At 37.1% G+C, this 26638-nt stretch overlaps 1 protein-coding gene across 1 annotated transcript; it reads right to left on the bottom strand.

Moving 5' to 3' along the window:
- Positions 1-1742: 1742 nt before the first annotated feature.
- Positions 1743-25113, bottom strand: igfn1.1 (immunoglobulin like and fibronectin type III domain containing 1, tandem duplicate 1). Its single transcript, XM_072382648.1, has 25 exons — positions 25065-25113; positions 18801-18920; positions 18571-18713; positions 18347-18446; positions 17541-17574; positions 17222-17405; positions 16947-17060; positions 16614-16782; positions 15887-16159; positions 15391-15708; positions 15301-15336; positions 15106-15177; positions 14916-15074; positions 9938-10062; positions 9698-9839; positions 9273-9566; positions 8896-9192; positions 7127-7306; positions 6890-7018; positions 6480-6788; positions 4898-4983; positions 4595-4787; positions 4206-4502; positions 2079-2405; positions 1743-1990 (listed from the first exon to the last, which is right to left on the bottom strand). The coding sequence occupies exons 1-25, from the start codon at positions 25111-25113 to the stop codon at positions 1986-1988; spliced, it is 4155 nt and encodes a 1384-aa protein (XP_072238749.1). The 3' UTR covers positions 1743-1985.
- Positions 25114-26638: the final 1525 nt, after the last annotated feature.

Genomic DNA, 26638 nt, shown 5'->3' with positions numbered 1-26638 from the left:
TCCCACCCTCAAAACTGGAATTACAGTTTTAGGATTGCAGACAGATGCTTTCGGCTGATTCGAGGGCTCACCTGAGCTGCTTTAGTATTGGCTTAATTGCATATGTAGGCTGGCTGAAATTCATCCCAGCATTTAACAAGAGGTAAGTGTCAATTAAGTTATTAGTTTTTGAATCATTGTCTTTTTCTAAAGTTTAAAAATCTTTTTTTGCTTTGGATTTCAAATGCAAAAATGAATTTAGCATAGATGAAATTTGGAAAGACTATCCAAAAAGTTTGAAAATTGCTTTGGATGTTTGTGATGAAAACTAATTATGCCTGTAAAATAAGACTCCAAATGAACCACAGGTATTTTTAATGTCTTTTGAGACTGAACTTGACACTGAGAAGTGTCAGGTTCAGGGTGCACATATCAATCATGTTTTTGCTCAGGGTGCAACTGTCGACCATTTCTTCCTTGGTGACACTAAACATGGAATGATGGCTGACCCTTCAAAACACAGGCTGAGAACCGTAATACAAGAAGACTAGGCATAAATTATTCACATAAACTTTTGTGAAGTTCAACAAGGCACATGAATTTTGATACTTGCTGGCTATGTAAAAGCTTCCCCCAGGACTCATACGTGTACCTTTTTTTTCATCAATTCTTGTACTTTTCAGTTTGTTTATGTTTATGTTTATGCATTTAGCAGATGCTTTTATCCAAAGCGACTTACAGGTAGGCAGATAGGGTAAGGGGGTCTTGCCTAAGGACCCCTACTGGAGACCGTACCTTTCATGCAGGGGACTCCCACATGAAAGGTGGCAATCATACCACTACACTATCCAGTCCCAGTTTTTCAGCTTAAAAAAAAAAAAAACATCAAATTGCTGTTCTGAATATTTATTTACACCAAACCTGCACACATTTGCATAAGCATTACAAACTGTAACAATCATCAGTATCGTAAAAATTTCAAGTCAGAATGTTTTTCATCCAAGTTTCATTAGAGGGGATGGCAGAAGTAGAGGGGCCTTCAGAGAAAGCAATAATTCAATAAGGCGATTCTGATGAAATATCAATATCATGTTATCAGAAGTGACTAAAAGTACCATGCATGCACACACATGTGAGTATTTGAACAACAAGGTTGTTACATCAAATATCAACTCACAGTAATGTTTGTAGGACAAACTGTCAAATTCTGAAATGGTTCTGGTACTTTGCACTTCATCCCAAGTGGGGCCCCTTTAGGGCATTTTCCTACACAGATATCATTGCAAATAGTCTATTGGATGCTTAAGTGGGAGGGGGTAAAACTCGTCAGTCCTAGGGGGGCCCCTTCACAGCCTGAGGCGTCTGGCATGTCTGCTTATAACTTGCTGATGTGATGGAATTAATCTCAAGAAAGAGAATCCTGTATCCAACTCTTGATCTATGTTTCTTTGCAAATTTCCCACCTCTGGACCAAGTTTTGTGAATAGTTCTAGTGTTATCCTGCTAACAAAAGAACAGACAGACAAAAGGCAGCGGAAACAAAACCCCCTTGGCAGAGGTGCTAGAAGTAATAATTGTAACCAAATAATTATCATCTACATTTGATATAATATGTATATAAACACAAGCGGAACATTTCAGCTTTACATGAAAAGCTTTAAAGCAATAATGCCTCGGCATCACTCTGAAAACCTTAGCTCTTCATCAGCGATTTCCATCTGTTCATTCCTTCACCTCTCCTGAACCTTCATGTTTTTGCTTCTTTGGTGAGATCGATTGTGTTCTTACTTTTTATTACACTAAGTAATAAACATGATGTTCCTTTTCTCAAATAAGAACCCTCAAACTTACAAAACTTCTTACAAAAAACATCAACAATCGCTAAAGCCCCAACTTCCTCCCTCTTCTTCGTTGCTCTCCTAACAGTATTATATTTCTACATGCCATTCAGACTCTAACATGGCCATCAGCAACCTGGCTTATGCTACCATCTTCTGCAGGATAATTTATTCTGGAAAGAAAGATAAATACAGTTATTAGAATTTTTCCAGATCATCACAGTATAATATGAATGCTTGTGGAAAATCTAGAAGACTTACCTCTGACTGTGAGTTTAGTGGAACACTCTGCTCTTCCCAAACCGCTTTCTGCAACAACCTTGTACTCCCCGGTGTCTTTAGGTCCAACCCTCAATATTAGCAGAGAACAGACTCCACAGGTGTTGGAGATGAAGTAGTTAGTGTTGGTATTCAGGCTGATGTTGTTGCGGAGCCATGTCACGTGAGGTGTTGGATCTCCTTTTACAGCACAACTCATGTAGCATTCATAACCTTGAGGAGCGGTGTGCATTTTCAGTGGGACGAGGAATTTGGGAGGACACTTTAGATCACAGGCCTTTGACTCTGGCACCTTCACAGTGAATTTCTCTGTAAGAAAGCAAAAAAAAAAAGCAGTGCATGGATATTACATGGTGTTTTGCTTTGTCTCATTCATACCACAAAGCGAGTCAATACTCATATTCTAAGGTATCAACTTCCCACAAATAAACCATAGAAATTCAGTTTAGATATAACTGGATGATTAAAAGTACCTTTGAAGCTATGATGTAAATTAGATCAAATCTAAACTCAACATATCAACCAACAGAATATCAATATGATTTCCTCACAAGTCAGAGCTGAACGTGGACATTGCAGGGATAAGTGATGTGTTCGGGCGGACGGAGGCCCTATATTTGTTTCACAGTTAAAGTAATCAGTTTTTTGTTTACCTTGATGCTTACTTGAAGCTTACTTGCCAAGGATTTTGTAAGACTGGAATGATTTTCTTCCACTTTTTTCTTACAAATTCTGTGAAACAAATGTAATTGTTCTGATTTTGTCTCAGAAGTTAAAATAAAGTTTCTGCTTGACCCCCCCTCCTCATCTATTTCTTTATGAATTTGTATATTAGACCACTTTATACAATATTTTTGATGACATTACAGAAATGGTGATTGTTCTTTTATTATTAATATTTTCTCTTGTCTATTTTTGTTTGTTTTTGTTAATTCAGCATGAGCAGCAAAAACATCTTCTAAATAAGAGAGCCATATACACAAGGCACTTATGTATAATTACCATAATATCTTTTATCTTTAAATGTATTACAGTATTTTTGCATGGTAGAGGCTGAGATCTGAGCTTTCCCTTTCACTCTGTCGTGCACACACACACCATTTATTCATATAACTGATCATCTTGTATTGTTCAAACAGAAATACTGACAAAGCTAATCACTGCAGAAACTTCAGTCAAGGTGGCCTGTTACTACTCAAATTAGTCGGCCACATAAAGATTAGAAACTGGTTATAATCCAAGCCACCAACCCCCTCTGGTGGCTCCTATCTGGCAAAAAAAAAGTTGAGGGGAAAAAAAATAACTTCTTATGGCCACAATTAGCGTTACGAGAACAGAGTTGGAAAGGATTTGTTCATTTGTAAAACAGTTACTTGGGAAATTATCCAGATAAAATGCTGTTATTCTTTTAATCCTGCAATTAGCAAAAAAAGGAAAATAAAATTCATCAAAGATAATCACTTGTTTCACAGTTGAAGAAAAGAACTGGGAAAATTTGAAGGATTATCCGTAGTAAACATTATTTTTACCAGTTAGAAAAAAATGAAGAATCCTGCCACATTCAAATTTTTCTGTTGTTGCTGCTTGGATGAAATGGAACATGTCCTGTGTGGATGTATCAGACTTAATGTGTAGCTCAGCATAGGAAATGATGTTTACATTCTGTCATTTTTCAGAGGAAAAGAACAGTGGAAAGCAAATTGTGCTTGACTGATGAGTTTCTGTCAGCTGTACAAAGCTTTCTTCCTTAAATTTGCATGAAACTACACATCCTCTGGACAATGTAACCAAAATGTACAAGACATAGCAGATAATTTGTACACATTACACAAAAATATGACATGGAAATTAATATAGAAGCAATTCTGCACACCGGTACAGTATGTAATTAAATACTACATATATCTATCAGTATTTTTCAGTTAAATACACTAAAGTAGTTACTTTAAAAAAGGACAGAAAGGTTACAAGCCATTTTAAGTTAGTTTAGTAGCCTTAGTGCTTATTTGTTTGAAGAACTATTAAGTTGTTTCTCTATTCCATTTGCTTAAGGCTACATTATGATCGCACTCTTAGACAAACCTGGAAGTCATGAGCATTTCTAAATACCTTTTTTGGTGGAAATCAGCCACTTTGGTGATTCTGAGTGTTTGGAGGAGCCCATGTCATTCTTTGCATAGACTCTGAACTGGTATTCTCGGCCCGGCATTATGTTGCAGGCTGTATATCTATTGTTGAAGATATGATCCGCGACAGGGTGCCAGCTTCTCTTGTTTGAATCACGCTTAGTCACCATGTAGTGTAGCCTGTCATCACGCTTTTCATCTGGAGACGGGGTCCATGAAATGGTGACCGTACCAGGCACGTTTTCATCGATCTCCACTGGGCCCGGCGGTTTTGGCTCATCTGGAATTCAAACACAGGCTTTTTTTCCCCTCTTCTTTTTTTAATCTACAGTACATGAAGTGGCAGTCACATATGAAAACAGTAATACACACCTGTGACTCTAATCTCAATGCTGAATGTTTCTTGGCCAACAATGTTCTTGACAATGATGGTGTAAATTCCTGTATCTGAGCGCTCAGCTGAAGGGATCAGAAGCTGGGACATACCCTCTGCGTTGCTGATGGTTACTTTTTTAGACACTGGTACTCCATCTTTCAACCAGATTACGTCCGGCCATGGAGAGGCCTACAAAGAAAATAAAAAATATGATTTTCAGATTTATGAAGATAATATAAGATCACTATAAATGCTGTCATGGATGGAATTATTTGAAATACTTAAAATACTTAAAATACCTGAAAGTTGATGTTGTATCGTGCAGAGTTTCCTGCTCTCACTACCATAAAACTCTTGGTTTTGATATCTGTGAATCGTGGCCTCACTATATAAACAGCAAGGCAAAGATTGGTCATTTTAATTCATTTTAATGATGAAAAATATTCTTTAAAAAAAAAAATTTTTAAAAGAGAACAGAAAAAATTGCTCAAATATATCATCTTCATTTTTAATTACTTCGTATTGTTTTGCTGCAGACACTAAATTTCTATAACACAAAATGGAAATCGCTATTGAAGCTAAAGAAAAAGTTTAGAAATTGACCTTTACAATTTTGTTTTTGGTTGAATCTTTTTCCTTTTCTTTAGAAATGATTAGTTTATTTCCTAGCTGACACAAAACTTGCTATTGATCATCCAACTATTATTTGCTCTACATGTTCAGTTACTAGGTTAATGGGTGTCCTGACCTATTTTAATATTTCAGTATTATTTTTTAGATCTCTGTATTCTTCCAGTGTCCAAACATATTAACTAAATGACTCTTTATATACCGGTAATCATTTTCAGGTGATATACCCTTAATTAAGGAGTGCATAATTGTTAGATAAGTTCATTACCTCAACTTAAATTGACCACTGAATAATTTAGCATTTTTCTGCCAAAAGTTGACAGGATCTGAAGAAAAAAATACACGAAAAGGAACCTTTATCCTCATTTGTCACCAGAGCTCCATAACCTCTACTTGCCTTGAGTATAAGTATAAGAGTCACAAGATTAAGCATCAAACTTTGGTTAAGAAATGCGAGAGAACAGATGAGTTTTTATGGAGATTAGAAGTGACTGGATATGGACCCACAGGGACGTCTGTCATTAAGAATGAGCTTGTTTGACCTTTTCAGGCTGAAAATTGTGTGAAATTTAACTCCAAACGTCTTTCAAGTTTCTGAAAGTTTTTTTTTTTTTTTTTTTTTTTTTTTTTACTCAAACAGTGGTACAGGATGTCCATGTTATTCAGGAAAGCTGTGGTCTTTATGCAGGAACATGCAACATCACATGCCCTGAAGCACTCTAACACTCGGCTCTAACACAGTACTGAAGGACAACGAGCTGGTCCCCATGATGTTCTGAGAACTCGTTGAGAACATTGTCGAGAACTTGTGGTCCCATCTCAGTCATGAGATTTACAAAGATGGAAAACAACATTGCTCTTTTAACAAAATTTGGCTACATTGCTCAGTGAATATTGTGCCAAAGGCCAGAAATGTAATTTGTGATTGTGTTTAATTTATTATTCTATATATGTGTTAAATATTGAGAATAAACCAGTCAGTTTAGGAAAAATCTTGTTATAGTTCAGTTGTGCAATAATTACACACATTAACAGTTGTCTAATTATTGTGCAACTTTGTGTATTCAGGCTCAGAGGTTAAAAACTGAATTAACCCAAAACAAAATTTAACAGTAAATTTAACCCTAAAAAAGGGAATTTTCCCTGATGATTATGCATAAAGTGTAAGTTGGCATATATTATAAATTTAAATGTATTCTTAGAATCACTGTAATGAATGCAGTAATTAGATTTAAGTATAAATGCACTTACCAGGAGGAGGCATAGCGAGAATGTAATTGTCCAGCTCCTGAGGCTCTCCTTCTCCTCCATCATTGGTAGCAATGACTCTCACCCAGTACATGGCCATTGACTTCATGCCCTTTACTGTATATGAAGTCATGGTTATTGCATTAGTATTGCATCGATCCCATTCTGTATTTTCTGCAGGCCTGATCTCTACATAATATCCCTTGGCTTCATCTTCAACCCCCTCAATGTTCTTGGGTTTGGTCCAAGACAGGGACAGGGTTGTGTAGGTGGAATCTGTCACTTTCAAGTCGGGAACTTTACCAGGAGGCTCTGTAACATGTAACTCGGTGTCAGTTGTTATTGTGTCACACTAATACTTGATGCAGTCTCCTAATGACAGCACTGTTGTAATATTTAAAATATCCACCTACTTTTAGGGTCTCTGGCAAACACAAACTCAGATGGTGTGCTATATTCACTGGCTCCCGAGTTATTGATTGCAGCGACACGGAATTCATATTCCACCCCCTCAATCACATCCTTAACATCATATCCTTTACCTGTACAGGAAACATGTGAAATCTTAGTGAAGCATCTTAGTGAACCCTCAATACACAAGCTCTCAGAACATGAACGAATTGGAAATTATAGATGAATAATTGAGTAACCTTTGATCATCTCATCTGGTGGGTTGACTTGGCCCCAGAGGTTGCTGCCCTTCTTGCGTTTCTCAAGGTTGTATCCCAGAATATTGGTTCCTCCGGTGTTGGCAGGAGGGGACCAAGCAAGACTGATGCAGTTCTTGAAGGCACTGACAACTTTTGGTGTTGATGGAGGTCCAGGGTATGCTGTATATATAAAATAGGTATTTGTGATAAGTTCTTTGTTATAAAATTAGTGATGTGGATTTCTTTTATACTGTCAAAGGATTAATTAGTAGTTTGGATTAATACCACTTCTTGACCTTCCTTAAAACTGGAATTTAAAACTTTCCTTAAAAATGGAATTTGATGACATTCTGTAAGGATTTTCATCAATTAAAACTGTGATGCCTAGTCAATGAATCAATGAGGCTGGTTGTACCAAGGGTATATCTGATGCCAGATGCATAAAAAGTTGATGATGAAAGCTGTCTGTGTATTGTCCGCATTGTACCATAATTCCTTCAGAGACTTATTTAAAAGAGGAAATAAGAAAATTCTGAGAAGCTAACTCACTAAATATTAGTAGAAAGATTAGCCTGTAAGCCTGCAAGACTGTATTGGAAATATCCTACCATATCGCACTTATGTTGTGTGTACGTCATACTTTGGAAATGTGGATTTTTATGATATTTCTGAAAAAGGAACATTGAGCTGAAGGATGGGTTATGCCAGTCTCATGTACTGAAAGGATTAGATTTGCTTCTATTTTGTCACATTTCTTTACTGAACAATTTTTCCTGTATAATTAATACATACAACAATACGTACTACTGTGCTGTCAACATCTGTTTGCATATCTCTTCCCATTCCTGGTCCAAAGGATCATGATTTTGTTCCCAAGGTTTTGTCTTCATGACTTGATTGTTCATTGATGAGTAACTAACTAATTGCACTTTGCAGACAGTGTGACTACATTTTCAACTTAGATTAACGCCCCTTGTTCTTTTCCTTTTTCTAAAAAAAAAAAAAAAAAAATAATGATAAGGAAAATCATTATCAGGCAGGAATGAGGCATGTATGCACATCATAAGTGAGTGATGAGTAACTAAGAGTTCAGAGCTAACTTGAGGCTGGTGTCATCTCCACAGCTGAGGTAGAAGAAGAAACACTGTGCAAGCTGATGACCTGTAACTCTCACTGCCCCTATGGAACTATTGGGTAATTTTTCAAAACTAAAGATCACTGAGACCCTCCAGTTACGCTGCAGCCTGAAATTCCTGATAGGAATTTGATGAGAAATGTTGTTGAAAGAGGCCAAAATCTTTTCCTGACATTTAACTCTTACACTGTTTAAAAGGTTAAGATGCTGCAAATAAATTAATGGCAGGTTTTTCATGCAGTACTGTATGACACAACTAGTTGGCTGACTCGACCATAACCCATCACAGCATGATGCTAATTATCGAGCTATGGATGCATGGATGCTACCTCAAGCATGTCTGCCTTAGGTATTTGGGGATTGAACCAGCAATCTTCCAACTGAAAGATAACCTCCTTACCTCTTGAACTAAAGATACCACAGTTTTTAAATTGAAGTTGCCAGCCCCTGGTATTGAATCTAAATACACTTAACTGACACTTAAGTTCTACTTCTGGAATAAAGTTCATCTGGAACCTTGTACTCATGGTTTCAGTCCCAGTTTGTCATTTTCATGTTGATCGCCTGACCTTCACTAAACGGTGGTATTTGTAAGATGCATACACTTTTTTTGATACTTTTGATTAGAGCTAACCTTTTGTCCCAGCTTGAATGTCCTCTGTTTCCATCAGCTCACTGATGCCAATTTCAGTCTCCACTCTGATGCGATAGCAGTACCTCCTGCCGTGGTCCACATCACTGTCCCTGTATTTGCCTTCAGGACCAATTGGTCCCACCTTCTTCCAGGTGTTCCGGCCAACTTGTTGTCGTTCAAGGATATAGTTTTGTATCTTGCAGCCACCACTGTCTTTTGGGGGCCTCCATTTGAAGTCAATAACAGAGGAAGAGGCTTCAACAATTTCCAAGGGTCCCATTGGAGGAGTGGGTTTATCTGTCAAATGATGTGTGATAAATTTTTACTTTATAGGTATATGTAAAGCCTTGCATCCTCAAAATCGACCTGATACATACCCAGTACAATAAGCTGGCTGTATGCCTCCATGGTGCCAAACTCATTTTTGAGTTTAATCTTGACTTCACCGCTGTCTTTGCGCTGCAGCTTGAGTAGTAGCAAACGACTACTCCCTTCAGAATTCTCAATCTTGATATTGCTTTCATCTGAAAGCTCCTCACCATCAAGGTACCACTGGACTTTTATAGGTTCCCGTCCAACATAAGACAGTTTGTAAACAGCTTTGTGTCCCTTCTTCACAGTTACAGGTGTTTTAAATGCTTCCAGCTCCTCAGCCTCAAATCGGGGTGGATCTGAAATCAATATCAGAACAGATTTTTCAGGTACTGTCGTGCTTTCTAGTTGAACTAAATTGAGTTATTTCTAATGTGAAAGATGAAAAATGTTTATCAAAGAATACATTTTGTGAGGCAAATGGTTATACCCTCAACAACAATCTCAGACTCCGTCTTCCGTCCATCTGCTTCAAATTTATATTTTCCAGCAAATTCCTCCGTAACCTTGTGAATTTTCAGCCTGTGGAAACATCCTTCTTTTGAAATGGTTAGACCCTCATTTGATTTAATCTGAACAAAAACAAATAACACTCATCATTAGGCTTTGTGCTTCCATAATGTCCAGATATATTTGCTGGATAATGACAGCGTTCAGACTCAGGACTTACCTCAGCTCCATCTTTGTACCAGATTCCCTCACAGTCTTCACTGCTCACTTTACACTCCAGCTCTGCTGCTTCTCCCATGATGGCTTTGCAGTCAGAAAGGCCAGCGTGAAAATGAACACCGGGGTCTGAGAAGTTACCAACAACCAGCAAGTTAGTGACTGTACATGCCCCACACTTACCATCTACGCACAAATAGTTTTCTTTAGTTGTTTCATGTTTTTGTCGTTGTGAACGCACAACCACAAAAATGAGCACATTCTTATATGGAAGAATGCATGTATCCCGTCCAGTTGTGTAAACACTTACCTCACATGTGAATCATCAATAGTTTCTTATTTACTCATCGCAGTCATGTGCGATGTCAAGAAAATATATTTAAAGAGAATACAAGTTTGAAAGGAATAGAAGAAGAGAGTATTTGGCATTTATTTACACCTCTTCAACACATCTTCTTTGTTAATTTGTCTTGTTTGGAAGTCGCCCTCTTCAGCTTAACAGTTGGCACAGCTCTTAAAGTCTTCTGTGGCATTCATGTGCTTCTATTCACTAATGGTTGGCAGATAGATGGGCTGTTAAGATATGAAATCTCTCTCTCAGTGCTGACAGTTCCGTGGTCATTTGATAAAAAAACATATTTTTTTGGCTGATGTGAATTCAATCTTCAGTGAAATGAGAAAAGCCCAGTCATCCTCCAAGGTCAGCACAAGTCGTCGTCCTTCTTCCGGTTATGTAAGAGTGCATCTACACACTACAAGACAAGTGTTTCAGTTGTTGTGTCAGGAACACAATCACCTCTACTTCTCCTCATTTGAATCATGTACCTCAACGCACCGACTCATCCTGAAGTAACATTTAAAACAGCAAGCAAGAATGTTAACACAGATGCACACAGAGCACAGATGCATCCACACAGCTCACACACTCAGTCTCTGAACAAATACATACTAAAGACACAGCCAGACACAAAGAAACAGTAAGATTTCTGTTGATATCCAACCTGTAGGTCAAAGAAATACAGTTAAATAACAAATGCTGTTCTGTTATCTATAAACATGAATGATGATTATACTGTACAAAGAAAACCAATGCACCAGATGTCAGGCACTCTCAAGGGTTAAATTCACGCTCTGATCACTCAAAAAGGCCATTTCACCTGCAATAGATAAAATGCAGCCTTCTTGTCTGTTAACCCTCAAATCACTGGAAAAGTCATCTACTCTGAATGACTTTTTGCAGTGATGAAGCCTCCCATGCAGCATTTAATGCAGCACCCCGAAATCTTACCACTAACTGTCTCCTCGATCAATGGGCCTTGTCGTGCACGGCCTGAACGTTTGCCAGCTGCAGCTGGTTCACTCCCATCTGCCCCCTCACCATTTTCAGGAGATTCATCACTGCCTGCTGCTGGCCTGGTGTCAGTTGCACCCTTGGCATCACCTCCTTCTCTGTTTTTTGCTTTTCAGTTTTAGGGGATATCATCGTGAATACCATCAATCCAATGTTTCTCATTTGCTGTTGGATATGCCTTACAAATAAGATTAATAAGAAACAGTAGCAGTAACGATTGCAATGTCAATAAAGAGCATGAACAAAGATCAACAGCAGCAACAGAAATAACACGTATAAATCTGAATGCAGAAGAACAGGGTAGTGGAAAAGATGATACCCAACTCGTTCTTGAATATCTTGTTTGGACGCATTGAGCTGTCAAGTGGATCTGTTGGTTTGTCACCTTTTCCATTTTCAGACTTGTACATGAATCAAGCAAATAATTTATAACAACATCAAGACAAACATGTCCACAAACATGACGGCACATGCATTATGCACACAACGAAAATATAGACAAATATCTATATTTATGTAAAAGATTAAAAGAAGAGAATGTGGAGGTATGCATCGCACATACATGCTATAATTGTTTCTCAGAAATAGCACAAAAACAAACACAAAGAAATAAACATAAAACAAAGCTCAATTTTGCTCAAAATTGAGCTCACACTTAATAGAATCATATTTGCATCAGATATATACTACTTCTATTTTGACACGTGACATCTGTCTCACTCCCAACAGTGAACATTGTTATTCAGTTCACGTCAACTTCCCCTCATTAATGACTTTATTATTACATTTGGTGACTTCTTCAGCCACTTTCTTGACTCTATTTTTCCCTATAATGCCTGACCCAAGAAACAATGAACAGACAATTATTTTTTAAAATCTGCAGTCTTTATTTGGCCTTTCAACAAAATGTTAAAAATAATGCTAATAATTTGCATATATGTTGTTTGTTTGTATCAACTTTGATACACACATTTTCTGCACGTATTTACTATAAACTAAAACGCAAAAAACTAATTATAAGTTGCTTCAATAGATTAAGTGCTCATTTTTAAATAGTATTACATATGTAAAAGAAAACCTCACTATAAAGTCTTCAAAATAGGAATATGCACAACCAGCTGGGGACTAATGGGATTCAGCCATTTTGGATTGTAGTGTCTGATATGTCAGCATTATTGTAGTGCAAACAGTATCCACTAGGGGGCAGACGACAAGTATCAGATTGTATACAATGGGGTTTATTATAGAGTTTAATATTATACCTACGACAGTACAGGGTTAAAAAGCACCGTGTGACATATCTTGTGTCCTTCTTATATTTTAGACAAGTCGGCACCAGAGGAGAGTGTGCAGCAGCACCCATAACTGAGCAGTTTTGGTGTCGTATTTATTGTTCATGTCCTTAGGGGTATACTACACAGTAAGTTCAGCACAGTAAGGTTTTCCTTGTGTTAGCTGCCATGGCAAAACCTAACCCACCACTTAGACGTAACTGGGACCATGATGATTTCTTTGTCAAGTCAGGGACATTAAAGGGGGCAGTTTATGCATCATTTGACACTTAATTCAAATGAGGTAAATGTATGAATGGAGAGGTTAGAAAAATATAAAGATAATTATCATTAAAAAGAATAAAGATAATATAGATAAATGCAGCCAGAAAATTCTATATTGTACATATTGGTAAGTTAATATCTGCCTTAATTACGATTTATGACAGCTGTACATAAACTTTTGAAGTTGATAAGAGGTATATCCAGCTTTCACACTGTCCCATTATAGTATGTTTGTATGTTTATGCATTTAGCAGACGCTTTTATTCAAAGCGACTTACAGATAGGCAGATAGGGTAAGGGGGTCTTGCCTAAGGACCCCTACTGGAGACAGGGGATGCAGGGGATTTGAACCCAGATCTCCCACATGAATGGTGGCAATCATACCACTATATATAGAAATAGATATAGAAATCAACTAGTCGTTGATCAAATTAAAGCAAAATTTTACTGATTTGTTATGCGATATATAGGCCTAGACTAAATCATCTTATCTGTGATTGATTGTATGTTGGACAAGATATAAAACTTATATAACCCATTTTGTATTACCAGCTGAAAGAGTGGTTACCTTGGTAACAAGGCACAACCTACATTTTGTTTTTATCTAACTGTGAAGCTTCTTTGATGGCAGAATGTCGGGTTCAACAGTTTCGTGTATCTAATGTATTCATTCAGCTGAGAGTTGACATTGCATAGTCTGGTTAAAAGGGATGGTTTGTAGGTAAGAATAAAATCCATTGACCAAATATTTCATACATTTACTGTTTAAAATATGTCTGAATGCACGTTGCTTTGTGGTTGAATTGAAAACATTTAATCTACATCTCAATGTGGTCCACTGAATGAGAAATTAATAATTTTCTTATATTTGACAAACGTGATCTAGCCTTTAAGTTTGTTACCATGTCACACATAAACTTCTAATTCTTCTACATCAGGACAACAATCAGTGAAAGACTGTCACTTCTTTAAGAAGATTTGATAAGAAACTCTTAACCTAAACCACTCTGGAGCAGGTTTTGAGGTCAGTCTAAGTAACCATGGTGATGTAGGCTTTTGAAATTGAGCCACTTTTTTAAAACTGAAAAATATGATTTTCAGCTCAACATAGCTGTAAAGCTGTAAATCTGACTGTAGCACACCCCTCCGGACACAGGCTATGCACGGTGTAAGTGAAAAAAGACAGTCTGTTGCTCCCTCCCACAACCGTCTATTAAAGGTTGACATATTTGTTTTTGATTATAGCTCTAAATAAGGAGGATAAGTATTTTCTCTTTGCTGAAACTCCACTTGTGTGGGACACATCTTGGATCATTAAGTTCTCTGACGGAGGTTTGGGTAGACCGTGGTGATATCCACTCACGCCACAGGGACATTTTTGCTAATTGTACAGTTGGCACAGCAGAGCAGTGATGAGCTTTGTAAAAGATTTGTTATGTAATTTAGTTCTTGTTAAACACACCTGTTCACTTTACTCTCTCTATAAAGTGCTCAAAGATTGGTGCTGTATAAATCAACTGGGCAGAGTTGAAATTAATTGTCATTCCAGCAGCATAATAAGGAAGTGTTTAAAGCTTCCCTACTGTTGTGAAGTCATTTTCATTCTCAATGACTTTCATGGTCAGTATACTGTCTGCAGCATGCGACCTTTGACATCTCTTACCAACAACAGGTCCTTCAACCTCCACATTGACCTTTTTTGGACGTTTTCCCTTTTTCCGAGATTTTTCGACTTGTAGATTTGTGGTTTCCTCATCATTGTTATCCCCTATTAGTAATGATAAATTGCACTTTTATGCAGAATTGACATTTACTGCAACTTCGAATACTTTGATTAATCGGGTCCTTTATTGAAAAGCTTTAAAGTTTTAAAATGATTTGTAAAGCAATTCTTCCTCTGTTGATTAAAGGTGTTAATTAAAGTATTGCCAAGGAACAAAGAGTAAAATAAGAAAGCGTAGACAAAAGAAATGAAGAGCAGTCTTGAAAAACCATTCATAAATGTGAAATATTGTGTAAAATAAACATGTAATGAAATATGTAAACATTTACCACGATATTGGTTATTTTCTTACCTATGATTGTATCTGGAACCAGTGGACCAGCTCTCTCTCGTTTCTTGCGTTTTCCTGCTTTTCCATCTCCTTTTTCTCCATCTTCTCCTTCCTCTGCCTCACCTCCCTCCGCTCCCCCCCCCCCCTTCTCCTCCTTTTCCTCCTTTTCGTCTTCCCTTTCTTCCAGCTTTCCCCTCTCCACCTTCTCCACCTCCCTCAATTTCTTCATCAGAATCCTCAAATGAATCATCATACTCCTCTTCATCCTCAAAACCTTCCAAATCTTCACCTCCAACGCCTCCAGCTCGACCAGCTCCACCAACGCCTCCTGGTCCGCCTGTAGCCCCAAGTGTAGCACCATCTACACCACTTACCCCACCTGTACCACTACCACCTATGCCAACACCTGCGCCTGCACCACCAGCTGCAGTGCCAGCCTCTGCTCCTTTACCCCCTTCACCAGCACCACCAACGCCTCCAGCACCATCAGCAGCACCAGATGCTTTTTTCTTCTCAGCTCCATCCTTGCCGGCTGCGGCCTTCTTTGACTTTGCCGCAGCTTTTGCTCTCGCCTTAGCTGCAGCTTTGGCCTCAGCCTCTGCCTTTTTTGCTGCTTGATCCTCCAGTCGAGCAGCTGCTTCTGCAACTTCTCTCTCTGCTTGAGCTTTCCTTGCATGTTCCAATTTTTCCTCCATCTCTTTCTGATATTTTTCTTGCTGTTCCTTAGCTATCCTCAAGAGGTCTTCTTCATTGACGGTTCCAGCAGTGGTAGTTTTCCGAGCTGTCTTTGTCTTTTTGTCAGCACTTTTGTCAGCTATGAGGGATAATATGGTTAATGCATTTAGAATGTAATACTTCAGATTTGTGCGATACTTAGAGTCAAGTGCAAAACTATACTATATTTTGGCATGCATTAATCATTGTGTCATGTTGCAACAATACCCAAAGTTTATTAAAAATAGAAAGAAAAAAAAACAACATATTTTTCTCACCTTCAACCACAAGCCAGGCGTTGCATGATTTGATTCCTGCCACAGCAGCATAGATACCAGCATCCAAGGGCATACAGTCCCGCAAAACTAACTTGTGGATAAGGTTATCTTCGGATACAGTTATCTCATGTTTATTACTATTTGACAGCAAAGCACTTTTGCCATACCATTTGAGCTCACTCATTGGTGCAGTTAGAACACATGTAAATAGGGCATCCTGTCGTTCTTCTGCCTTGACCTCTTGTATTTTGACAGCAAAGTCAACCTCAGGCACTGTGAAGGGTTTTAAAAAGATGAGACGTACTGTGAAAATCTTGTCTATCCCAACCATTTTGTAAATTGCTAATTTTGGCTAGGATCACATGCAGCTGCCAGTCTTATCGTGTGCATTTAATTCTATGTAAAACTAATTCAGATATCAAAATAAAAATGAAAGTCTTTATGGTGATCTAAAATATACATAGTTCTGAAAGTATACAGATCCACCATAATGGTCATGTATGTCATGGCGGCACTTGGCTCTTGATGATTTCCTGAGAGTGCAATAATTGTCGAGCAAGCATTTTTTTTTCTTGGAAAGAAAACATGCAAGATTAATTACATATTGTAGTTCAGATAAATCAGACTTGTTTTGACATTCATTTCCATTGTGACCATACATGATCTTCCTACAAAAAAGTGTTGTTTAAAAATGACTTACATTACATATCTGAATAGTAAGACTTACCTTTAAAATCTGTGGAGAATACATTGACTCCCTCAACATCCACTGAGTAGAGTCCAGCATCATCTTTTCCTAATTTTTTAATTGTGAAAATGTATTTTTTGCCAACTTGTTTCAAATTATGCTTGACCCCATCACAGTCTTCTTTGGAGAATGGAACCATGACACCATCCTGACAGATTAAGGGACATTTTAGTTATTAACACTATAGAAAAGTAAGCAAATAAATCAATAAGTAAGTAAGGAAGTGAATAAATGAATAGGTTAATGTGTTAATTGATTTTTTTAAAAAGTAAATACATAAATAAATGAGTAAATAAGTAGTTTTAACCTTACCTTGTACAGAAACATTTTGCTGGATGGATCCTTAAGATCGATGTCCAACTCAATTGTTGCACAATCGTCATCTTTCACCTCAATAGGTTTCAGTGTGCGGATGTGTGAGATAAACTGTTGTAAAAAATGAGATAAACACAAAATTAGAATAATGTTTGTGGACCTACATAGAAACCATACCTGACTAGAGAAAGGAACAGATCATCACAAGGAAATCCTAAAGTAGGTTTTCAGAGAGGTCTTAACTAATTGAAAGAAGAATCAGTAGGCCACACCTGCGCAATCTCCTCCTCTCGCTCTTTTTTCATTTCATTAAGTTTCTTCAGCATTCGACGGAAGTCAGTGATGTTGTACTCGGCACAGATCCTCTCGTAGTCTTTCTTGTCAGCACTGAGCAGGATTTCCCAGACCTTTTCATCTGCTTGCATTGGCTTTTGCTCACGTGTTCCATCTGGATTACTGCAGAATGAGAAACTGTGTGAAGCTCCACTGAAATAACTGCTGTTACACTGGCAGTGTTACTAGAGTCACTGGGGTATTCAACATTTTTTTTGTCAACAGACAGTTGGTTACGTTTACAATGATTTTCCTCACCGTTTTTTAAGAGTTTTTCTGACTTCTGATGCATCTGAGGAACCATAACAAAAAAGAAAAATCAGTCAGAAAATATTACTTTTAACTTTATGCTTTGCACACAAAATATCCAATCTCCATTTTTTAGATAGAGATAAAGATATAGAGAATGAAGAATGAAGTGTTCTGACCAGAAAAAGCGCAAATAACCGTATCTAATCAAATGCAAGAAAGGCTCACAGCAACAGCTGGATTCTGGAAGCTGACGTTCTTATTTTTCCATCAAAAAATATGTTGTGGACTTGTTAAGTATCAATGCAAACTGGCAGGTGCTGATGTGACACATGCACCATGACCAGCAGATTTGATCAAATAATTCAAATTAATTACTTAAATGAGACAATGGCAATTTCTAGATAACAGCTAACTGAGCTACATCATCATTCTGAGTTTTTGATGGCTTTGATATAAACCATCAACTTTTTCCATTTTTACATTCTGCTGATTACCAATTTCATGATATGATAAATGTATTGTTAATTACATACATAGTTTGTCTACCCTGTTCACTGTTTGCGTTTAACATAAAGAAACAAATGGGCAGCTTAGCATATTTTGCCAGACGTTTTGGTGTTTAATCAAATGTGAACCTTACCTTCTACTTGTATCTTTTGAAATTCCTTGGTTTTAGAGAATCCAACTGTGATGATTTAAGCAAAACTTTGGGTTATTTTTGTCATGTTTTTGGCTCAACTCAACTTAAACATATGACTGTTATCCTTCACATTTGAGAAAGACAATGATGGTGAGAATGATACAATTCCTACCCTCGATGACATTCAGGACGACGGTGCAAACGGCTCTCCCATATTCATTTGTTGCATAACACTTGTAGGTGTCAGCATCCTCTGGAGCCACCTTCGTGAACTAATTAAACACAGTAAGTAATTGCAATTTCATTGTGTTAATTTTTCTGTTGTTATTGTCTTAATATTGCTCATTAAAACTTAGTAAGTGTTGCAGATTGCCCTGATTTGTATTTTGAGTTTACCTCAAGGGTATATTCATGAGATGCCTCGTTATATTTTTGCTCACACAACTCAGGGTGAAAAATTATTTCACCATTTGCTCTGCTCCATGTTACAGTAGGCGTCGGGTCACCCACCACAATGGCTTTAAAGACTGCATATTTACCTGTGGAAAAAGTAAATGCATGCTAGAAATTACAAGTCCAGGTCTTTTTATCGACTGAATCTGGCATACATAGAAATGAAAACCTACCCTCTTGAATAGTAAGAGCAATGGGTTTTCGGGTGAAATCTGGAGTTGTCTTTTCTGCCGGAAGTTCCTCCATAAACTGCGTTATCATGACACCAGGCACTTTCGACTTCTTCTTGATGCCTAATCAAATCAAAACCAGTTAAAAATGGGACAAACTTGATATTCTTAGTTAATAATGAATGCCAACAGACGTAATATAGAGTGAATAAAAGGCAGGGTGCAATTAAGTTATGGAGAAATAATTTAGATACTATGATCACTTACAACAGAAACCTTCTATTGATTAATTTCTTATGAGCCAGAAATCATTCTTAAAGAAATGTTAATTAAGAGAAAATTTAAATTTACTTAAAAATGAAAGCAAATCTAAAACTGAGCTGTCGATAAAACACTTGTATGTGTGAATTTCAAACATATGAGTGAAGGATTTCTTTGAAGAAGGAGCATATTTTTTATATGTGAAAATGCCACTATGCCAGATCCAAATCGTGACCCATCTATGTAATAACAGCTACAATTTCTTGTATCAAATCAGAATATAAAGTTATTCATCCAATTTATGTTCTTCTCTCAGCCAACCAAGCTGGGAAGTTGTATTTGTTTAGTTGGGACCGTTTGACCCTGCTGGTACTTTCTTGACCTTTCTGTAACAGTTTATAAAATCCCAGCTGCTATTTTTGCAAGAATAAAAAGCACAAGTCAGTTAATTTACCATCCCATCTGCATGGCTCCTCTTATGCACATGCTTTGCGCTGACCCTTAACCCTAACAACATGTTTAACTCGGAGGACTCATAATGGGAAATGCTTTCAAACACTCTTTGTTTGGATTTTTTTAACACAGACTTTTATGTAGCCAACTGGGTAAAACCAGAAGCTGTTTTTAAGACACTGAACATCATGGGCATGAGTTTTTGGATTAGGGGTTGTAGTTAAATCCTGATGTAAAGTATTTAAGTTGTTGTTATAATAATAAGATATTCTGCAATATATTCATATTTACATATTAAAAATTGAATGGATAGGATAGTTCATCTGTGTTTTTTTTTCTTTTCTTTATCAGAGTTAAATAAATAGAGTGCATTACAAAAAAAGTATCTTAAATTGCATGGTTTTTGTTTGTTCTATTCATGGCAAAGTTCAGTTTCAATTTGTGAGGACCCTGAAAAGAAAAAAACTGGCCTAAATATTTGATTTATATGGTGAATCAATGAATGGATTGCTTCTGTGAAGTGTAATCGGCCTCAAAGTGCCAAGATATATATAGCTCACATGTTTGGTTATTAAGAATTAGTATCTATTAACTGGTCAGTGGTTCACATTCTAGTACTTTGGTCTTAGAATGCCCTAGAGTAGCAAAAATAGACCAAGCAACCTTGAGGACAACAACACTGAATGCTGATCACTGAGGTATGGCTGGTCCTGGTCTTTAATTATTTTCCCATTGAATGAAAAACCTATAGCAGACAGAATATTAATCATATAGTTTGTAGTATTAGAATATGTGAGAGGAGAGCCTCAGCATTTCCCAGCTAAAGCAAGTTGCGGGTAAATAGCCCGCAGCAGGAGCCACTAAACAGTTCTGCTGTATTTAGCAGAGTTGTGATAACATTGTGCTGTTTTTTTCTGCTGTTAACAAGCTGAACGTTGAGTATGTGGAATTGCATGGAAGATGCTGACATAATTGAGAGCAAAACATGTTTGCATAGAAATACAGATCAGCCTTGAAATTCAAGTAGAATGCATGTTCAAGCCCAGGCATTGACTTCATGGGTCAGTTGGCCAACACATATTGTATTTGGCATAAATTCTGTGCAAAAAAATTTGACTCATCATTCTGGGACTTACATGTGTGATTTAAAATTAGTGTGAAATGTATAAATGTTACTCATGGGTCATATTAGAGCTGCATTTTAGGCCATAGCTGTAAGAAGAGTAAGCCTGCTATCACAAAAGCACAGGAGGTTTTTCATTCAGTTATCGGGTGAAATGCCTGTAGCTGAAATTAACTGAACTGCTCCTATCATATTTCTAATGCAGTTGCCTTGATTGACTATCTTCTGTTTGTGGTGTCTACGAAACAAAATAGTTTCGAAAGACAACTTTTTATACTTTACTCACATGTAGTCCAGTATGAATATATGTATATATATTTGTTGTAATTATTTTGTTTGTGCATCAAATTTAATAAACTCTTCTATTACAGCTGGGAGTCCAGAAAGTTGTTATCATAGTCGGCATCACTGTATTTACAAAGCATTGTTTAATCAGAAATACCATCTTCTACAGAGTATGATTTGTTGTGCTGTATATATAGCAATAGGAATGCATCATGAGGTGCTTCTTTGAAGGGACTTCAAATTTTGTATTTTTGTAACATGATGCTTAGAAAATATTCAGTTTTTTTCTGACTCTAAAGTTAAATATTAGGTTTTTACATGTTTTTTTTTGCCATTTAAAGTGCTGGTCTTTTATCTCTTCATTTAATTTTTGTCTTTTTACTATCAGTGCACCTTCAGCGACTTTCTTGTCTCGGTTGGTAGGAATCTGCAGCATCTCAGCTGTTCAGTATGTAGCTGTAAAAGTAATAAGATCTAAAACCCTCTGATGTCTTTAAGTCACAGTTTAGTTTGAATCAGAGGAACATTCCAGAAAGCAGGTTGAGTTAAATCTGAGTTTCTTAATACAGAAAAACCCCTCAATCATGTCAAAGTGCACAACAGACTATTATTTTACAGAAGTTTTGTCAGGGAAAAAAAATCTATTTATATAATAAATTCTAGTTGGTCAACAATTTTATGTGGTTCTTCTGCTTTTTGTTTTATATTTTCATTCAAGCAAACTACCTCGACAGTAATCTTCACGGGACATACAAATAGTGTTACTTCCTGCAGGTTGAAAGGATACAAAGAGTTAAGAGGAGTTTTTAACTAGGTGAGGATAAAAAATTTGAATGTATATTTGAAAATAGGTGCCTGCTTTAAAACTTTCCGCCCTTTAAACTAATTCACTATTACACACTGAATCCTACTGCGAGGTTCTAATAATAGGTTTGGAAAGATAAATATGTGGCCATTTTATCTGCTGCATAGAACTGAATAAATAGACTTGAATATTTCATTCAAGGTATAATATAAAGTACCCAGCTCAGGAAATTGACATCTGCTCAGTTATTTATGGGCGTACGAGGGTGAATAAAACATGTCAATTCCTTGATTCTTTTTCATTCTGACACAGGATCGTTGTCGCAGCAGCTGTGTTTTTAAAGTTTAATGTTCTTTAACATTTCTACCTTCACTGGATTAGCCAGCTTGAAAAGGCTCTGCTCTTCATTTGCCTGTCAACATAGTTGATCGTATCAAAGTTGGGAACGTCTATGGATACAGTTGATTTTTCAAAAATTTATCTCGAGATCACGGATTGATCATTTTATCTCCTGCCAACAGAACTTATTGTGTAGTTATTGACGTTAATTTATGTTATCTTGAGCATTTTTTTCCTTGACAGGAGTTAAAATATCCTGTAATTGTGGTGAAGTTATTTTAAATGTTATCTTCGAGTGGAAGATGAGAGGATGACCAACTCCCACCCTTCTGGTTCAGCCAACAGCTGAGGTAACCTCTGAAGTTATCAGGGCATGGCAGTGGCATCAGTGGTATCTATACAGACTGGCGTGGGACTTCTGATGTCTAACTTTGTACCAATAACAGGAGACTTTTTTTCATTTTATTATCACAAGAAAATTAGCTTCATTATCCTGAAATAACAACATATATTAATCAGTTATCAAGACAAAATAGGCTTTACTTGACAGATTGGGATAATTAACTTGTTATCTGGATAAAGCACGTGGAGTAATTTCAGGCATGGCGATTCTCGCCTTCCTAAGATTCTTAATATTCTAACTCTACTGATGATTGCATTTATCCTCTTTCTTTTTAGCATGTCTGTACTTAATTCTGTGTTTCTACTCTGAACTGTACTCTGATCAGTTGCTTTAAAATCTGAACTGTTTGCCATCTCAGAATTGAGGAGCTTGTTTGTCACACCTGCTTTCTGCAACAGACCCCTACTCTATAGGGACTTAGTCACAGAATATATTTTTTGCTATTCTACAGAGATATCACTTAAATGTCCTTGTTTTATTTAATGTCTTTGTTAAAAAAAAGGACTAGTTTAATTAACAAATACAGTTGGCAAGTTGCATCCCTCCAGAGCATTGTGTACTTGTGTAGTTCCAGATCATCCGAGTACTTGATGAAAATACGTCAAGAGTGGGGTAAAGCATCAGGGCTTACTATTGCCATTCCAGCTAAATATTTTAAGACCTCAATGTTCTGAGTTAACATGACAGCACATGATTCTCTGAGCAGTTTTGGATCCTATAAAATTATATTCTTTATCTGTGTCTAAAGGACTAAAAAAGGTTCAAATCTCAGGGAAATAAAGTAAGTTAATATAAAACGATGATTCATGATTTCTGTTCTTTTTGTTAAATTTCTCACTCATATCAAGTTTAAGCTGTTTGCAGTGAATTTGTGGTAACGTAAATTACTTAATTAATTACATTTAGTATCAAAGATTTCTGAAGTTTTAAAAGTGTACCAGTGTAGACTTCATGCTGCAATCATGTCCTTCGAGACATTTCACAGTTCACTTACTGAGACTGAGCTGTCACAGCATCCTGTACAGGGCTTATCTGCTTTTAGACTTATTTGTAAAAAGTGGCATTTTCCCATTCAATTACAATGTAAAGTAGAAACATGACAATCAGTCGCATTTCCTTTTAGCAACAGGAGGTAGCTGGTGTTCATACAGTGTGGAGGGTTCATGAAAATGTCACAATGAAATGCATCTGTTGTGACACTGAAAGTTAAATCATCCTTTTTGGATGACACCTTTCAAAGAGTGATGAAGAGCACATCATACATGCAACTCATCCAACATGGAGTCATGCATATACAGAAGGTGAATCGTTTGTGTGATTCGGTTTCGTTTTTTCTTGCATACCTTTGCTGTCGGGGTGAGCTCCCTCAGAACCGTCGATTTAACACACAACGTGACAGTGGGAGAGGGCACAGGACAGGTAAATATTAATCCTGACAAAAGCACCATGGCAGGTTGGAACTTCGACAGGATTATGAACACATAATCGACACAGAACACCACACATACAATACGTGACCCCGGAATGGGAAACACAAACACAGACACAACTTTGGCACGCCAAAACATTCAAAGACACGACACAACAAATTTTGTTAGTCAGGGACAAAATTTGATACAACAAGTTAGCAATGTGGTGTTGCAGCAGCATGGAAATAGTTGTGCCGTGCAACTTTGGTTTAGACTCAACACGAAGCTTTCTTACGCGGTTTCTCATGGCAGACATCTCAGGATGATTCCTGCGCAGGGCTTGAGAGAATTTGGAAAAATACTTGGGAAGCAATTTGCAGGATGTTAATTAAGAATTAGCCTTAAATTTGTCTTCTATCAAACAAGAATATAATTAATTTTAAATTCTGTTCACTTGTGACAGCGTTGTGTGTTGCATTGACCTTTTTGTTACCATCAGCTGCATACCAGTAATGTTTCGAAACTTCTGTAGTTATTCTTTGTCTGTGTATTTCATCATGAAAAGTTGTTTTCCAATATGATGTTCAGTAAGTACAGCTTGTTTGGAGTCCCATCTTCTGGCACTTCTGATGCCCTAGTACATATTTTTGGCCAACATCCTTGTGATTCCATCCAAGGGAGGTTCAAGCTTCTCAGCCAGCATTCAAACCAAATGAAACTCATGGCTGCTGCCATGTATTGAGGAGAAGTGCCTCTTTTTCCATCCAAACTCAGAAGAAAAGGTTTTTGCTTTTGAGGTTTCTGACATCATAAACGATAGTGCAGGGATTAAAAAAAAAATAAAATAATCATTGTTATTTAGACTCCTTTTGATGGTCTCTGTGGTGCTGATCTTCATGTAATTCCACTGCATACTGCTTTATTCTGATGCCTTTGGTTCCGTATCTTCATGTTTTTGTGACGATGTAAAAAAAATGACATCTTGTTTTGTCATGGTAGTTTTATGAGGTCATTCTACATCTTGTGGGTTTGTGTTTCTTTGATGCATCATTGCATGAATCTTCATTTTATATAGAGTATAGTTGTAAACTGTAGCTCAGATAGATCTTGTTTATCATCATTTCTGTGAGAAAGAGAATACAGGTCGAGACAACTGGAATTCCGACCTCTGTCTGATTTCTGCACTTACCCGCCTGCCCTGTGGCAGTTTGATCGGTCACCTTTGTCTTCTTCCACATCTTTATTTCCTCTTAAACTCTGCAGATTCAGAGGGCTCTGCGCAAAAGAGACAGAAGATGAAACATAAAAACCGTTAGCACTTCATACATTCATGACTGACATTCTCCTCAGAGTTTGAAGTGCCACGATGTAACTTTTGGATTGGCTTCTACTCGTTCATTCTCTTTTTAAAAGTTTAAGCAGATGCCACTCAAATGTTTTCATGGAGTTATTTAAAACTTTTGGAGGAATTACAGCAGCTCTGAATTATTCAGGCAGCTTTTTTAGTCACTCTGCTTCTCTTCACCTCTGCAGTTACTCTAACTGGTCAGTAAGAGGCAGCAGGCAGTGTTATTTAAAGTAACTGTTGGCCTTAACATGGTCTGAATTCTTGTCCTACAAATCCTTTGCAGGCATCTGTTAATTAAGCACCAATAAACAAGAGCAAGAGTTCGGCTTAGTTTTGAAATAGTGCACACAGGGCCACTTCTTTGGCCTCCCAGCACATCTGTTGCCAGTAATTTTTAGTTCAGTTTTAAAAGTTAAAAAAGCACTTTGAAAAAGTTTAGGCACTAAAGTAAAGAGGGTACGCTTTCTAATTCAGTGCAAGAACTTTTGATTTAGTGCACTAAATAGAAACAACTTCAGTCATGTCTGTCATTAGTCTGATCATTCTTTACCTTTAAAAACACCAATTTAACTGTGGTGCTTGGAAGGTATATTTTTATTGGCAGTGTGGATTTAAGCCATCTCGTTGTGTTCAGTCTCCTCGTGTAAATCCAAACTGACTAGATGATAAGATCAGACTCAGTAAAAGTTATCCTTCATGTTGAAAGAATGTTTCCCAGCCTGCTGAAGGTTGGTCTTATTATCTTCACTCTATTTTTGTGGTTGTTGTCTCACTGCAGATTCACTTTGTATGATGGATGAATCAAAATATCTAAAACCTTTAGACAGCACTTTATGTTTTAAGTAAGCTTCTAATCGTCTCACTTTCAGACAGATGTATTCTTACTACTGGATAAAGATTAGAATGTTTTGGGGTTTTTTCCCACTGTTATCAATGTTTTTTAACTATATGCCTATTAGTGTCTCACATTTTTGTTTGAGAACTTTGATTGAGAAAAGCGAATAAAGATACAGATTATAGTGACAGAGGGGGGTATGTGACATTTCCCAATGATCTGGCTGGCTTGTAATCAGACCTTTGTGGTCATGTTCTGTCTGTGTAACCATAAGGCTGCCTTGTGTTCACAGTTCTATGTTATTGAGGTTGTGTTGTTCTGTGATGGACTGGCAAAGTGTACAGGGGGTGCTGCTCCTCTTATCCAGTTACAGCCCCCTTAGTATGGATGGATGGATGGTGTTGGTGTTGTACTGGATTTTACATTAGAATAAGTTGCAAATAAATTTTCCCCTCTCATCTTTGTAAAAGGGTAGAAACAAAATGTAATGTAGTAAAACATGACTGCTTTTGATATGAATTAGTGTATATGATTTATGGCAGAGCATTTGTATTAATTGTCATCAGATTTGATTTCAGTA

This window comes from Leuresthes tenuis, unplaced genomic scaffold (assembly GCF_036924035.1).
Source record: "Leuresthes tenuis unplaced genomic scaffold, fLeuTen1.0.hap1 SCAF_3, whole genome shotgun sequence".
Classification (NCBI taxonomy): domain Eukaryota; kingdom Metazoa; phylum Chordata; class Actinopteri; order Atheriniformes; family Atherinopsidae; genus Leuresthes; species Leuresthes tenuis.
The sequence above is the reverse complement of the archived record's forward strand: the minus strand, read 5'-3'. Positions and strand labels throughout refer to the sequence as shown.